This window comes from Mus caroli, unplaced genomic scaffold (genome assembly GCF_900094665.2).
Source record: "Mus caroli unplaced genomic scaffold, CAROLI_EIJ_v1.1 scaffold_8061_1, whole genome shotgun sequence".
In the NCBI taxonomy this organism is placed as follows: Eukaryota; Metazoa; Chordata; class Mammalia; order Rodentia; family Muridae; genus Mus; species Mus caroli.
In genome coordinates, this window is record NW_018389665.1 from 26,335 (window position 1) to 42,919 (window position 16,585).

The 16,585-nt window shown below is 35.2% G+C and overlaps 1 protein-coding gene and 1 pseudogene across 1 annotated transcript; both read left to right on the forward strand.

Annotated features, from left to right (window-relative positions):
- The first annotated feature begins 2,717 nt into the window (after positions 1-2,717).
- Positions 2,718-3,659, forward strand: LOC110288230 (olfactory receptor 143-like). The gene has a single exon (XM_021154633.1). The coding sequence runs from the start codon at positions 2,721-2,723 to the stop codon at positions 3,657-3,659; it is 939 nt and encodes a 312-aa protein (XP_021010292.1). The 5' UTR covers positions 2,718-2,720.
- An 8,885-nt stretch (positions 3,660-12,544) lies between these two features.
- LOC110288234 lies at positions 12,545-13,501 on the forward strand (annotated as a pseudogene).
- The last annotated feature ends 3,084 nt before the right edge of the window (positions 13,502-16,585 follow it).

Consider the following 16,585-nt stretch of genomic DNA (forward strand, 5'->3'; position numbering starts at 1 on the left):
TCTACTCCTATTATCAGTAGGTTTGGTCTTCTCATTGTGTCCTGGATTTCCTTGATGTTTTGAGTTAGGATCTTTTTGCATTTTCCATTTTCTTTGATTGTTGTGCCGATGTCCTCTATGGGATCTTCTGTACCTGAGATTCTCTCTTCCATCTCTTGTATTCTGTTGCTGATGCTCTCATCTGTTTCCAGATTTCTTTCCTAGGGTTTCTATCTCCAGCGTTGTCTCACTTTGGGTTTTTTTTATTGTGTCTACTTCCCTTTTTAGGTCTAGTATGGTTTTGTTCATTTCCATCACCTGTTTGGATGCGTTTTCCTGTTTTTCTTTAAGGAATTCTACCTGTTTGGTTGTGTTTTCCTTTTTTTCTTTAAGGACTTTTAACTCTTTAACAGTGTTCTCCAGTATTTCTTTAAGTGAGTTATTAAAGTTCTTCTTGATGTCCTCTACCATCATCATGAGATATGCTTTTAAATCCAGGTCTAGCTTTTGGGTGTGTTGGGATGCCAAGGACTGGATGAGGTAGGAGTGCTGTGTTTTGATGATGGTGAGTGGTCTTGGTTCCTGTTAGTAAGATTCTTATGTTTGCCTTTCCCCATCTTGTAATCTCTGGACTTAGTTATTATAGCTGTCTCTGGTTAGAGCTTGTTCCTCTCGTGATTCTGTTAGCCTCTATCAGCAGACCTGGGAGACTAGCTCTCTCCTGAGTTTAAGTGGTCAGAGCACTCTCTGCAGGCCAGCTCTTCTCTTGCAGGGAAGGTGCACAGATATCTGGTGTTAGGACCTGCGTCCTGGCAGAAGATGAAGGCCCAAAACAGAGCCTGTCCCAGAAGCTGTGTCACTTTGGCCTGTCCCAGAAGCTGTTAGCTTCTGTAGTCCACACTCTCACCTGAGCAGACTAGTCTCAGAGGGATCTGGGAACCAAGATGTCTTCCCCTGGTGCTCCTGCAAACTGTCCTGGGTGGGGCAGACACCTCTCTTCTGGCAGGGAAGGTGCCCAGATGTCTAGAGCCTGAAATGGGGTCTGCTTCAGAAGCTGTCCTCTAGGGACCTTGGGAGTTTCTGCCGACTCTGTGCCCAAGGTGACCCAGTGCTGGCACAGATCCGAAGGGCTTAACCTCTCATTTTGAAAGTCAGTTTATCTTAAAGGACTTCCTATGGTACATATAGAATATTCAATAATGCTTTAAGTATTTTTGTTGGATATAATTCTCTGTTGGTGTGGTAATGGGAAGGATAATATTGGTATAAAATGGGAAGAAAGTAAGGATGTTGTTTATTATGCTATACAGAACAGCATCACAATTACTTGTCCAATCTAAATAGTAATAATTCCAAGGATAAGAATTTTTTTATATGAACAAAGAAAGATGAAAAAATCAACAATTTCTTTCTATATATCTATCTGAGTTCTAACACATAGAATAAATTATTTCATTTAATTAATATTAGATGAACTGTGAATTCCATTTACATTTTATTCTGTTATTGCTATTATTTATTGAGGTACAGAATATAGATGTTTGTACATCTACTCCTTTCTACAAGTAAGGTAAATATTCTACCACTGCAACCTCACCTAATCCTTCCCTTGTGTGTTTCAGTTTATAGATATACATAAAATGCACAGTTATAAATATAAATAAATAAATAAAAGTTAGTAAGATTCATAACTTTTTACAGTTTCAATGTGAGGAATTTCGGATATCTGACTTTCAACTTACTGTTTACAAAATATTGTAGAATAATAATCTATATTATAGTATGTATTAATACAGTCCTTGGTGCCTATTAGAAATTACTAGTAAAAGCATGTAGTATGTCCCTCAACTTTCTTCTTGAAGAGTTGTGCAAAACACTGTGATGAAGATTTCAAAGCAAACTACCCAGGACTCTGTCAATCAGCATTTCTGATGGGGAATTATAAATTGAGCACAAATTTGAATCTCAAATGAGCCAACACTGTTTTTGGTGCATGATGTAAATGAAGGCTCAGTAATTTATTCACTCAAGGGACTCATAAAACCTGTGAGGAAATATTAAAGAGAGAATAATTTTCCAGGATTCTAAACAATTTTCACGGAACTCTGGATCATAAAATAGCTTCTCACTTTAACCAGAAATTGTCTTCCAGTCTCATATAAGGATGTTATTTTCTTTCTGCAGGCAAGAAGAAGGATTTTCTAATGAAAATATTATACAGAAGTACACATTCCACAGTGTAACCTTGGTAGGGTGTTAGAGACAGATCTTCACATGGGTATTACCATCCTTTTCATCAAAGATTTTGGATTCTTCAGGACATGGAGAAGGGTCCATTTGATGCAGTAGCTATAAAGTCTCTGTGGAACAAAACTGATCGCTGATTCTACTTGTGTTGATAATTTTCCTTCAGACAAAAAGGTATAAATTCTAGAATTTTTATTTAATTTTCTTTTCAAAAATCTCTGATCTGTAATGATAATTAAGAGTAGGGGAAAAGTATGTTCAAGAGACACAAAGAATTTTTTATTCAGATTTCTCTCTGGGAAGAAACAAATCCTAATTGGGGAAGGAAGGGACTGGGAATTTCTCAGGATTCAACCAGTGTTGCAACAATTGAATGCCATGCAGCATATTCACAAAATACTGTGCTTACCAAATCCACCAAAAATCTTTGTCTGATAAAAGTTATTTTCCTTGTAACATTACTTGCTTTTCTTCTCCCAACAGATGACACCATAATGCACATGACCATGGAGAATGACTCTTCTGTGACTGAGTTTGTTTTTATGGGATTAACAGAACAACCTGAGTTACAGCTGCCTTTGTTTTTTGTGTTCTTGCTGAATTATACAGCTACCGTGATGGGAAATTTGAGCTTAATGGTTCTTATTTGTCTGAATTCACACCTTCACAACCCAATGTACTTTTTCCTGTTCAATTTGTCCTTGGTTGATTTCTGTTATTCATTTGTTTGTACCCCTAAAATGCTAATGGGTTTTGTTTCTGAAAAAAGCATCATATCTTATACAGGATGCATGACTCAGCTATTCTTTTTCTGCTTTTTTGTTAATTCTGAGTGTTATGTGCTGACAGCAATGGCCTATGATCGTTATGTGGCCATCTGTAAGCCATTGGTATATGCCATCCTTATGTCTCCTCGGATGTGTTCCCTGCTAATGATTGGGTCCTATTTAATGGGATTTGCAAGTGCCATGGCTCATACTGGCTGCATGATTAGGCTCAGCTTTTGTGACTCGAACATCATCAACCATTACATGTGTGAAATATTTCCCCTTCTCCAGCTCTCCTGCAGTAGTACCTATGCCAATGAACTTGTGAGCTCTCTTATTGCCTGTATAGTTGTCATTGCATCTGGTCTTGTTATCTTAATGTCATATGCTTCCATCCTCTTAAATGTTGTTCAGATGTCATCAGCTACAGGTTGGTCCAAAGCCATGGGTACTTGTGGTTCCCATATCATAACTGTTAGTCTATTCTACGGTTCTGGGCTGCTTACTTATGTCAAACCAGCATCTGCTGAGTCTGTAGATCAGGGGAAATTTTTCTCAGTGTTTTATACTCTTATGGTTCCCATGCTGAATCCTCTTATTTACAGTCTCAGGAACAAGGATGTCAAACTTGCAGCAAAGAGAACCATGAAGAGAATCACAATCTGAGGTAAATGTTTGTTAGCATAGTCTCCCACTATATGGTAGGGTCTTCTCATACCTTTCCTTCCCCAATTACCTTTCTTCTATTCTTCCTGTCTTCTTTTTCCCCTTTTCATCACTTCTATCATTCAGTTTATAATTTCTACTATATTACACACACACAGAGTTGCAGCACCAAACTTGAACTAATAACACCAACACCATAAGCATCCATACCACGACCACTACCACTTTGATGATGACGATGATGATTGTCATCATCATCGTTGTCATCATCATCTGGCAGGCAGCTTTGTGACACTATTCTTGGATCTGAAACTCTTCCACACTCTAAAATTACCCATGCTGATCTTCATTACCTGTTCCAGATAAAGACTTTGGTCTAATATATTTTACACATAAAGATAATACTATCTTATATATTTCTTTTATATCATTTTAATGAAAATAAATCCATGAGAATGCTTTAAATTCTATGAATAAAACCTAGAAAGCTGAGTCTTCTCTATTTTATCACCAATCATTAAGTTTAGGTGCATATTGTTTCTTTCTCGTTTTTTCCAATTTTTTAAAATTAGATATTCTCTTCATTTACACTTCAAATGCTATCCTGGAAGTCCCCTATACTCTCCCCCAACCCTGCTCCCCTACCCAACTCCCACATCTTGGCCCTGGTGTTCCCCTGTACTAGGGCACATAATGTTTGCAAGACCAAGGGGCCTCTCTTCCCAATGATGGCTGATTAGACCATCTTCTGATACATATGCAGCTAGAGACACGAGCTTTGGGGGGTACTGGTTAGTTCATATTGTTGTTCTACCTATAGGGTTGCAGACCCCTTCAGCTCCTTGGGTACTTTCTCTAGCTCCTCCCTTGGGGACCCTGTGTTCCATCCAGTAGATGACTGTGAGCATCCACTTCTGTATTTGCTAGGCTCTGGCATAGCCTCACAAGAGACAGCTATATCAGGGTCCTTTCAGCAAAATCTTGCTGGCATATGCAATAGTGTCTGCCTTTGTGTATTTTTTCTAAGAAGAGATAACCAGATAAATGTTTTTTAAAAGAATACTTATTTATGAAAAAACAATGTAGAGAAATAGAGTGGTAAAGGGACAAAGAACTTTTGGAAAGTTGTTTCAGTATGAATCCAAATGATGGAGTATTAGAATGATTGTCCAACTAAGTTGCTTATATTAGAGATGTTATCCACAAAACTTTAATAGGAATTATGAGTATCTAAGTAGTTATAAAAGCAAATGCCCATACAAAAACATGACTTTGATGTAGAGTTAGTGGAGAAAGCTACAAAGTGAGATTTTAAACTGTTTCTTCATATTCATGATCAATCATTCAAGGACAGTAATGCTGAGTATTTTGATCAAGCTTTTTTTGTGAAGCTTGTCAATATTTCTCTGATAAAATGTATACTTTAAGAAGCTTTGTAAATATAATTACTTTACTGAGAAGCAAAATTATTTGTTCACAATAAAATATAAATTATGCTGTACAAAATATTCATATGTGTATCTACTATAGAAGGTACATCATCAGTTTTTACCTTAAGTTTGCATGAATTCAGGTACATACCCATCCATGAAGATGCTGTAGTAAGAGAAAGATTATTCAAAATGTAATTGTTATATCTACTTCAAGATCATGGTGTTTTCAAAGTTCTGAAGTAATAGATTAGTAATATAGACTTAGAAAGAAAAGCAAATTTAGAACATGAATTTAACCTTATTAATTTATTGATGTGAAATATTCAAGCAATATTAATTATGTTTTTACATTTAAATATATCATTATTTTCAAAATAAATTATCAATGCTGTGATGCACTTCTTTTGTTTTCATTTGTTATAGTATCTGAGAAGCAAGTTATTAAAATTATTGGTTTAAATTTTGACATATTTTAATAAGAGCAGAGAATAATTAACAAATACAGATAATCAGGTATAAGAAGTTTCATTTTCAGAATTCTTTGGAACTTGCAAATTTATAATATGAATCACAGGAATAGAGTGCACTCTGTGGTCTGGGTGCGACATAATCATGTGAGACAGGTGGAGAAAATATAAACAAATACACTTGACAAGGTTTTCTCAAGTTAAAGAGACTAGTTTTACAGGAGTTATTTTTATATCTACCTGGTAAAAATTATTGATTTAACGTTTTAATCAGTCTGCATTTGATCATAGTTATGGATGTTATCAAAATTTGGTAATAGTTATAGATAAATTATTTCAATTATAATTTCAAGCACTACAAGTAAGTTAGATACAAGATAAATTTTAGAGGTAAATTAATTTGACAGTTAGTATTTAGAGGTACTCCATATATATTTATAAAAAATATGGACAGAGTAAACATGTATTTTTACCTAATTTCTGCACCATTATATCTCCTTTTACATAATTGGAATGAGAAATTTTGTTTCATAACTCCATATTAACAAATGTTAAGTATATATTAAATCCATCTTTGGATAAAAGCTTAATTAAATTGATTTTAATTTCTTAATGACATTAATATAAAGGGCAACATCTTCAAATTTGACAGTCAAGATATGTATGGCCATGGAAATCTTGTGAGTCTTCTGATTCTCAACAACTAACCATTGCATGTAGCTTTTCATCTATGGGTAGAGCCTTGTAAAAATTTCCTCAAATGCCCTCATTATCTAGGCCTTGTAAGGCAACCATATTGTTGAGGTATCATGGGTACAGCTTTTCTGTTATGTCTTGAAGATATCATCTACCCACAGGTACTCTTATTTTCTGGTTCTAACAACTATTCTAATCCCTCTGCCATCATTTTCCCTTAGACTTATGGGTAGAGGTTGTACTGTTGAGGTTGGTATGAATTTCTCTGTATTTTGGATAGTTATGGATCTCTGTAAGAGTCACCATCTTCTGCCAAAGAAACTTCTTTGATAAAGGATGACAGCTAAAGAACAAATACTTGAATTAGAGTTAGAAATTAGGTTGGTTTAAGAAAATGGCAGTAATAATTTGTAGTTGACTGTTTACAGTACTGTTTAAATGACTACCCCTTTAAATGGGCTTTCAAAACAATCACATAGTTCTTGCTTACTATCAATGGCCACTATTGCACCATTAAGAATATCTTTGGAGGATCAATATTGTTTATTAATAGGATTTATCTTTGGTAGGACTACTTACATTTTTTGTATACCTCACACAGCACATTCTGGTACAATGAGTGGTAACTCCTCTGGGTCACACTAAAAGCAACATTAAGCGGGAAATTTACAGGCTTATGTGCCTTTACTAAATAACCAGAAGACCCACATATAAATGACTTAGTAATGCAACTCAAGAATTTTCAGAAAGTAGATCAAAACAAACACAAATCCAGTAGGTTGGAGCAAACAATAATATCCAGAGCAGAAATTAGTGATATAGAAAAAAATAAAATGATATAAAAATCAAAAAATCTAAGATCTGACTCTTTGAAAAGATAAAAAACATTCACACATAATCCTTGGCCTAAGAAATAAAAAAGAAAGGGAAACAGAAATAAGAGATTCAAATAAACATAACCACAAGTAAATAGGGAAACATTAAACATTAAAATAGACATCAGAAACTTTCAGAAAATGATAAGGGAATAATGTTAAAATCTATATCGCATTAATGTAGAAACCTTAAATAAAATGGATGAATCTTCAAATGACTAAGATTAAGCCAAGAAGAGATTACCACCTTAAGTAGAAGAGACTCATCACAAAGAAGGACATTAATTCAGTAATATAAAACCTTTCAAGAGAAAAATGTACAGGTACAGATGAGTTTGCAGCAGAACTCTTTCAGATTCTCAAATAATATCACAACCAATACTTATATTTCATTTAAAATTCACACAATATATTCTCATAATTTTCCCACACGTCTGTGTTTCCTTCCAGATCCTTTAGATCTCCTCCTCACCAAACTTTACTCTTCTTTCTCCCACTTTAGAAAACAAAATGAACAAATAATAATAATAACAGCAGCAGCAGCAACAACAGCAGCAGCAGCAGCAACAACAGCAACAGCAGCAGCAGCAGCAGAATAAGCCCACAAGAAAACAAACAAAAATTCATAGGAAATACACAGAAATACAAACAAAAACAAAAACCCACAAAACCACCAAATTGAAAATCATCAAATCAAGTAGAAAGCCAATAAATTAAAAAGATACAGAAAGAAATAGGAGAGAAAAATAAACAGAAACACCAATAAGTTTGTTTTCTTCTGGCCATGTAATTCTGAGCATTTGTACTTATGTGTAGTTTATAAACCCAGTGAGACACCATTGGGGAAAAAATTCTTCTGTGTCTTAAATTATGAAAGCAAATAAAAACTTTAAGAACACTTATAATCTTTTATGAAGGCAGTATCAATCTAATACTAATGTTAGATAAAGACACAACCAATAAAAACTACAGAGAAATACCTTTCACTAAGGTAGAAACAAAAAATTATCAATACTATACTTGCAAACTAAATTCTGACACACATATCTCAGTGTGTGTTTGTTATTCACAATTTTTCTGGTTTCCTAAAGTTCTGTTTGTGTTCCTGAGTTTCATCCAGATGCCTCCTTGGGGCCACACCAACACAAACTTCTGTTCTTTCTTGTAGTAACTATCTTCAATTTAGATATGTTGTAGGACTTGGACAACTGAAATTCACAATAGTAGCTATGAGCTTTGTAGAATGTTTCTCAACTGAAATTTTGTTTCACTATCTCATGATTTGAGTGAGTGTGTGAGGTTTTAAACTATTTCAGTATCTTTATTTCAGAAATTATAATCATTATTTCTGTAACATCAGGACAAATATTCCACAGCTTAATCACATGCCATTAATTAAAATTTTCCTTTTCTTTTTAACCATGAAATGTGTTTATGACAGGTCTCTTTGGCTGTCTATTACTTTTCATTGTGGGTATGATTCAACTAATTGCTTTTTTCTTAGCTATAACTTGAACTTTCCTACTTATTTGCACATTAGTTCAAGCAAATTATGAATTAGGTTTCAGTTAATTTGAAATAAGTTTTGACCTGTTTTTTAAATGAGACTATCTATATTACACTGTTCTTTTATAAAACAAAAGTTGAACGTTGTTCTCATTATTGGTGATAGAAATATAAATACCATGCAGTGTTTGCAGAACTCAAGAGGTACATAGATGAGATGAGACAATAAGAACATTCTTATCTGTACTCAATTGTTCTTTTTGTTTGTTTGTTTTTAATTACCATCAATATCAGGTAATGTCTTCCAAGTTTCAGAAAGACATCCATTGCAAGTCAGAATATTCTTTCTAGGCATGTAAGCTCAAACCCAGCCATGTGCCTCTAAAAAGGAATTAGTGTAATACTATACATTAATTAATGTAAATGTCTTATACATTAATTGCTTATAGTGTTAAACTATACTAATTTTCATATGCACTGTTGTCAAGAAGTATACTTATCACATTTTAAATTTTATTTCATGACAATTTGCACAGTAATATGTTAAGAAATTATTCAGCTTTTTTATTTCCTTAGAAATATATGTATATCTAATCTATCTATCTGTCTGTCTATCTACCTACCTATCTATCTATCTATCTATCTATCTATCTATCTATCTATCTATCTATCTATAATCATCTCCAGCAAGAAAGTGCAAATTGTTAACTTCAGGTAAATTTGATTTGATTTCTATTATCTTAAGACTTGTATATTCTTTAAAAGACATATTGACAAAATTATGTTGCAATATAGTTTTGTGTTTTGATTCTGATATTTTTTGACTTTCAATTTTTCTGGTAAAAATATCAGCATTCTTTGCTGATGAAAATGCTGTTAATGAATTTTTCTTAACCTCCACCCTGTTTAAACATATGTTCTTTTCTCATACAGTATAATTTGAGTAGAGTTTTTCAACCTCTACTCCTCCTTCTTCTTCCCTCCTTTCCGTCAATCTGGATTCATTCTCTGTCTCTCATTAGAAAAGAACAGGATTTTGTGAGACAACAATAAAACACAACAAAATAAAATACATAATAAGATAGAACAAAAAACCAACTTATCAAAGTTGGACAATCCAAGCCAACAATAAACAAACAAAGTAGCAAGACCCTAAATAAGGCACAGAATCAGAGATCTAATCATTTACACTTTCAGGAGTCCCATAAAATTTCTAAACTGAAAGCTGGAACTCTTTGTACCTTAAACCTACCCTTTGTCCTGCCTATAAGATGTGCAGAGGTAAAAGATGAAGAATTTGAGAGAAGAACCAATCGGTGAATGTCCCAGGTGCAGACCTATGCCATCAGAGGAAGCTTACTCCGACATTGTTAATGATATTCTGCTATGCTTGCAGACAGGAGCCTAGCATAACTGTCATCCATCAGAAAGGATTTACCCAGCAACTGATAGAAACTGATGCAAAGACACACAGCCAAACATCAAGTGGAGCTTGGGAAGCCTGTGGAAGAGGAGGAGGAAGGATTGAAGAAGCCAGAGGGGTCAAGCACACCATAAGAAAGCTTACAAAATTAACTAACCTGGGCATATAGTTTATAGACATCATAAACCAGTCAGAGGGCAGGCATAGGGTGGACCTAGGACCTCTGAATGTATGTAACAGTCATGCAACTGACTCTTAATGTGGAGCTCCTAAAGCAGGAGCAGAGTCTGTTGATGACTGCATTGCCTGCCTTTGGATCCCTTTGCATTAACTGGACTGCACTTTCTAGATTCAATAGAAGATGGACCTGGTTCTACTCCAAGTTGCTATGGTTGATATCTATGAGAGGCCCCCATTCTCCTCAGGGAAGGAGAGAAGGAGAAGTGAGATGGAAGGACTGGGAGGAGAGGAAGGAGGGGAACTGTGATTGCGTTGTAAAGTAAATAAATAACTTAATAAATAATGTAAAAAATTATGTTTACATATCCATAAATGCCAGTATTTTTCTTATCTTACACTGTTTTTTGTAAGATTTTATTGAGATTTTACACATTAATTTTATGTGTATTGTGCATGATTGTTCTTATTATTCTTTTGTTTGTTTGTATGTTTTTGTTTGTAAGATTTTTCAAGACAGGGTTTCTCTGTATAGCCCTGGCTGTCCTGGAACTCACTCTGTAGACCAGGCTGGCCTCGAACTCAGAAATCTGCCTGCCTCTGCCTTCCAAGTGCCGGGATTAAAGGCGTGAGTCACTATTGCCAGGCTGTTATTCTTAAACACCTTTCTCTACGTGTTCAATGTGCTTCTGTTTAAAATAATCCCAATGACACCATGCACTTCTGCACTTCATTTTCTGAGCCCAATTACTATGCCATGCATATAAAGTATGCCATATTTGATATCTAGAGAAATATCTTAGGCTATGGTTCATGTATGCATGGCCGAGAAGAGGAGAGCATGGCATGGGATGGTAGAAGCCAAAAATCTGTTTTGTCTCCACTACGCAAGACAACAGCATGGGAAGAATTTAGTTACTGCATGTGAGTCTAGGCAAGAACAAATTTATTTTTCTGAGTAAGCATATAAACAGTATAAGGACACTAACACATACTAGTATATTTTCATATATCTAGTAAACTTCTAAATATGGTATAAATTGTCTCAAAATATAATAGATTTCTTATTTTATGTATTTTATAATTATTTTTGTTTATATAAATTGTACTTTCAAATTTCTGTATGTCAACCTAGAACTTTACTATTAGCCCAGATTTCTCAATTTTTATCAATATTTATAGTTATTCATAAGAAAATACAGATGGACCAAAACAAGAATCAGCTTAGTGTACAGTTTCATAGCTGGGAAGACAAATTTTCTAATGTAAATTTGTACTATCTTGAGTGTGTCTTCATATTCTTTTATCCTCTTCATAAATATATTTTTATATGATATTAATACTTGCTCAATACTGTATATTTGAAAACATAGGAAAGCTACAGATGGATAGTTAGCATGTCCCTGGACTTCTCCTCTTGTAGAGCTCTGCAAAACTTAATGAAGAGATGACAAACTCATAGTTCTTCCCTAGGGAATAGACACTCCTGCTGGGAAATTATAAATGGAGTAGAATCTCTAGTAGTCTCTAAAGAACTGACATTAGTTGTATGGCACAGACTCAACAATTTCTACCATCAAGAGACTAATTCAAAAGAAGACTCATAAAGGGAATAATTTTCTGTGCTTCTAATGAATGTTTTCCAGAAATATTGACTATGAAATATTGAAGACTCATATGAGAAAACTATAATCTTTTTTACATGAGACAAGAATCTTGGTAAAATTCTCAAACAGAAAGTATATCAATGTCCCCAGCAAACCTCTGATAGAAGTGAGGCACACAATCTGCACAGATTATTATCACCTTTTTCATTATTAACAACTTTGGCTCTCTGAGCACAGTGTAAAGGAAGACACAATGAACTCCAATGTCAGAGAAGGCTCAAGGTGAATAAAGGTGAGAATTGCATTGTCTTTATCTTGACATTTTACATTCAAAAGCACGTATCTATCTGTCTACCCAACTATGTATCTATCTATCTATCTATCTATCTATCTATCTATCTATCTATCTATCTATCTATCTATCAATCTATCTATCTATATGTCATATATCTAACCTATGTTTTAAGGAATAAATATATATTGAGCTTTTTAGTCACAATTCTTAGTAAATGGTAAGTGAAAGAAAAGATTTAAACTCACAGAAACTTTCTAGACAGCTAAACAAATCATGGGTAGGGGAAAGAGAAATTAGCAATTAGGACACCTTGTACCGTCACTCATATTTGGAAAGTAATAAACCCAACTCTGCTCTTGCAGCGAGAGATGATGTATGGGTTAATATTATCTTTCTATTCTTATTCTTGCAGGTGCCACACATGATGTAAATGACTATGGAAAATAGATCTTCAGTGTCAGAATTTATTCTTATGGGACTGACAGACCAACCTGAGCTCCAGCTGCCCTTATTTGTTCTGTTCTTGATGAACTATACAGCTACTGTAATGGGCAACTTGAGCTTAATGAATCTCATTTGCCTAAACTCAAACCTTCACACCCCCATGTACTTTTTCATCTTCAACCTGTCTTTCATTGATTTCTGTTATTCAATGGTCTTTACCCCCAAAATGCTGATGAGTTTTGTTGTAGAGAAGAACACCATCTCCTTCAGAGGATGCATGACTCAGCTGTTTTTCTTCTGTGTTTTTGTAAATGCTGAGAGTTATGTGCTGACAGCAATGGCCTATGATCGCTATGTGGCCATCGGCCAGCCATTAATGTACCAGGTTGTTATGTCTCCTAAGATCTGTTGTCTGTTAATATTTGGTTCTTATTTGATGGGGTTTATTAGTGCCACAGCTCACACAGGATGTATGGTCAAGCTCAGTTTTTGTGATTCTAATATAATTAACCACTATACGTGTGACATCTCCCCTCTCCTCCATCTCTCCTGTAGTAGTACGTATGCCAATGAGCTTATGAATTATGTTGCAGTGGGTACAGCTATCATTTTATGTAGCCTCATTATCTTAGTCTCATATGCTATGATCCTCTTCAATATCATTCATATTTCATCAGGTAAGGGTTGGTCCAAAGCCTTGGGTACTTGTGGGTCTCACATCATAACTGTTAGTCTTTTCTATGGATCTGGGCTTCTTGCTTATGTCAATCCATCATCTGCTGAAACTGTGGGTCAGGCAAAATTTTTCTCTGTGTTTTACACTTTATTGGTGCCCATGTTGAACCCTCTTATTTATAGCCTCCGAAACAAGGATGTCAAGCTTGCTATGAAGAAATCCTGGAAAAGAATCACAAGCTGATTTATGCTATGGTGTATTCTTTAGACTCATCACTTTCTGTTTGATTTGTTTTTCTTTGTCCTTGTCTTTCATATTTCCTATATTGTATTCTTTTATTTATCATTGTCCTTCAATAGCATTGACAGAATTCATACTATAATACCAAATTTCTCTTTAAGCCATAAAATATAACTCTCTATACTGTGAGGATATGAGACATCTTCAGATTCAACATGTTTCCAATATATTCATTACCTATACCAGGTTAAGACCCTGGTCAGTTTTTGTCAAACCCAGGCATACATTTTCTTACTGCCTTTTCTTTCATGTGTTTTGTTCAAAATATTTGTATATATATTTAAATTTTATTTGTATGTTTTGAACTTCCCTTAGTGTATGTTTATCATGTACAGTTAAGAGCCTGTTGTGAATAAAAGAGGGTTTCAGATTCCCTAGTTGTAGAGTTACAGGCAGTTGGAAACTACTGTATAGGTGCTGGGAAAGGAACCCATGCCTTCTGTAAGAGCATTAACTGCTCTTAACAGTTGAGCCCTCCCCACTGTCCCACTGTCTATTCTTATCCAGCCAATAAGTTTTCTGGTGTACTATGCTTAATTAGCAAATCTTTTCTTTCTCAGTTGTCTGATATACCTTTTATATGAAGTTTGATGTGAAAGATAACTTCCTTATCTAAAGGGTTTATTATCAGCATATTCATTCAAAGAGATGAGAAGACAATTGTAGAACTGATCTAATTTTCAACATTCCAGCTACTCTTTGATATGGTTCTTTTTCTAGTATTTGAGCTTGAAATTGATGAAGGAAATTTGTAATTACCTGGGAAATGGTTTTACTTTTATGATTATCATAGCATATTATAGCTATTCCTCTCACATGTTTCTCCACATTACACAGAATGGATAATTTTTTTTTAAGATATCAGTTTACTTCTGTAAAAGAAATAGCAAATGGAATAAAAACCTATTGATATAGTCCATGTCTTTGGGCCTGGGTTCCCACAACCAAGAGGAATCTCTTTGACCTTTACTCTATCAATGTCTGCCTCTATACATATCTGCCATTGAGATGAGAAAATGGTCACCTGATTATGGCTAGACAATACAACTAATGATGCACAGTTTATTTCTCACGTGCTGAATTTTTCTATGCAGCAATACATGAAAAGGAAAATGGAAAGTGAAGAAACAAATAATTTCTGGAGAATTATTCCCTAGGACTCCCCAAGAAATGAGTCTATAAGAACATGGGCCTTTCCAAGATGCCTATCACAGAAATTATGTCTACAGAGCTTTGGACTTAAGTTTTATAAAAAGTCTATCTCCCCACAGAAGCCTCAGAATAATGTGGTATAATCTGCTGAACTAAAAAGCAACACTTTATCTGTTATTTTAAATTAACAATTCTCTTTTTGGAATAATGGGAGTGAGGAGTTTTGTTAAGACTTTCTGAAGTATAACTTGTAACTATTCTTATAGTTTAATATATAGTTTAAGAAGTATAGCATTTATTTTACCATTAGGCAGAAAAATAATTATTTAATGAAATGTACTATCAAAAATTACCATTGCATTACACTTTCTTATTGTCTGCCTTAGGTAAAATATATGCTTTGTAGTGTTCACTGAAAATCCCATAGACATGTTGATGATGAGTGCATAAAGCTCTCTCAGTGAAGTTCCCTGTGCATCTTGAAGTCAGCTTTACTTTAGAGCCTCTTTTCCTCCAGGAACTACATATTGATAATCTATTCTTAATCAGGGCCTCTTGAAGACAGTTTGTTTTGTGAGTTTCCTGTCTTTCCTCTTGGAGTGAATATTTCAATTTTAAGGAAATAACTGCATAATAAGGGATAGCATGCCTAGGGTTTGATGGATACTGTAAGTATAATTAATATTTAATGTTTTACAATATTTGACCTAGAACTGCAGAATTAGAAAAATCAATCTGATAAGAAATGACAATGAAATCAGTCAGATAAGAATTAATGGAGTTAAAGAGTTAAACAATTCTATTTGTTTTAATAGTGGTATTGAAGGAGGAAAATTACTGAACTCTTCCTGAACTCTTCAACTCAGAGTCCTCCTACCCCTCCCATCTGGAGATTGTTCCCGGAACACTCCTGAACTTCTCACCCCAGAGTACATTCCTGAACTCTTCACCCCAGAGTCCGACCCCCTCCCAAATGAAAACTGTTCCAAGAACATTTTTTANATAAGGGTCTTCTGGAACAAACTTGATCCAACCCCTCCCAACTGAGGACTGTGCCAGGAACATTTTTGAGATAAGGGTTTGAACAAACCTCAGAATGTCCAATAGATCATAGATCGGGTACATTGCCAAAATATAGGACACGACCCCTTGGTTATGGAAAAAACCCTTGGCAAAAACCCCTTAGTTATGTAAACTTGTATTTTTTCTACCCTGCTCCCCCTTGGCTTTTTTCCTATATAAGCCTGTGAGAAATTTGGGCCGGTCGTCAATTCTCCTCTACACCATGCCTGGTGTATGAGTTTCGACCCCAGAGCTCTGGTTTATGTGCTTTCTTGTTGTTGCTTCATTAAATCTTACTCTCTACATCTTGAGTTCGGTCTCAGTGTCTTCTTGGGTACGCGGCTGTCCCGAGGCTTGAGTGAGGGACTGCCCTCCGGTGTGAGGGTCTGCCCTCCGGTGGTCTTTCAGTATGATTCTTTTTTTAATTTAATTTTATTTGTAATTCATTTTTTTACACTCCATATTCCATTCCCTGCCCCCCATCCACACTCCAACTGCTCCACATCCCATGCCTCCTCCCCATGCCATCCAGTCTTCACGTGGATGCTCCCACACCCCACCCAACCTGACCTCTAAACTACCTGGAGCCTCCAGCCTCTTGAGGGTTAGGTGCCCCATCTCTGAATAAACATGGACCTGGAAGTCCTCTACTGTATGTGTACTGGGAGCCTCATATCAGCTAGTGTATGTTGTCTGTTAGGTGGTTCAGTGTTTGAAATATCTTGGAGGTCCAGATTAATTAAGACTGCTGGTTCTCCTACAGGATCATACTTCTTCTCAGCTTGTTTCAGCCTTCCCTAATTCAACAACAGG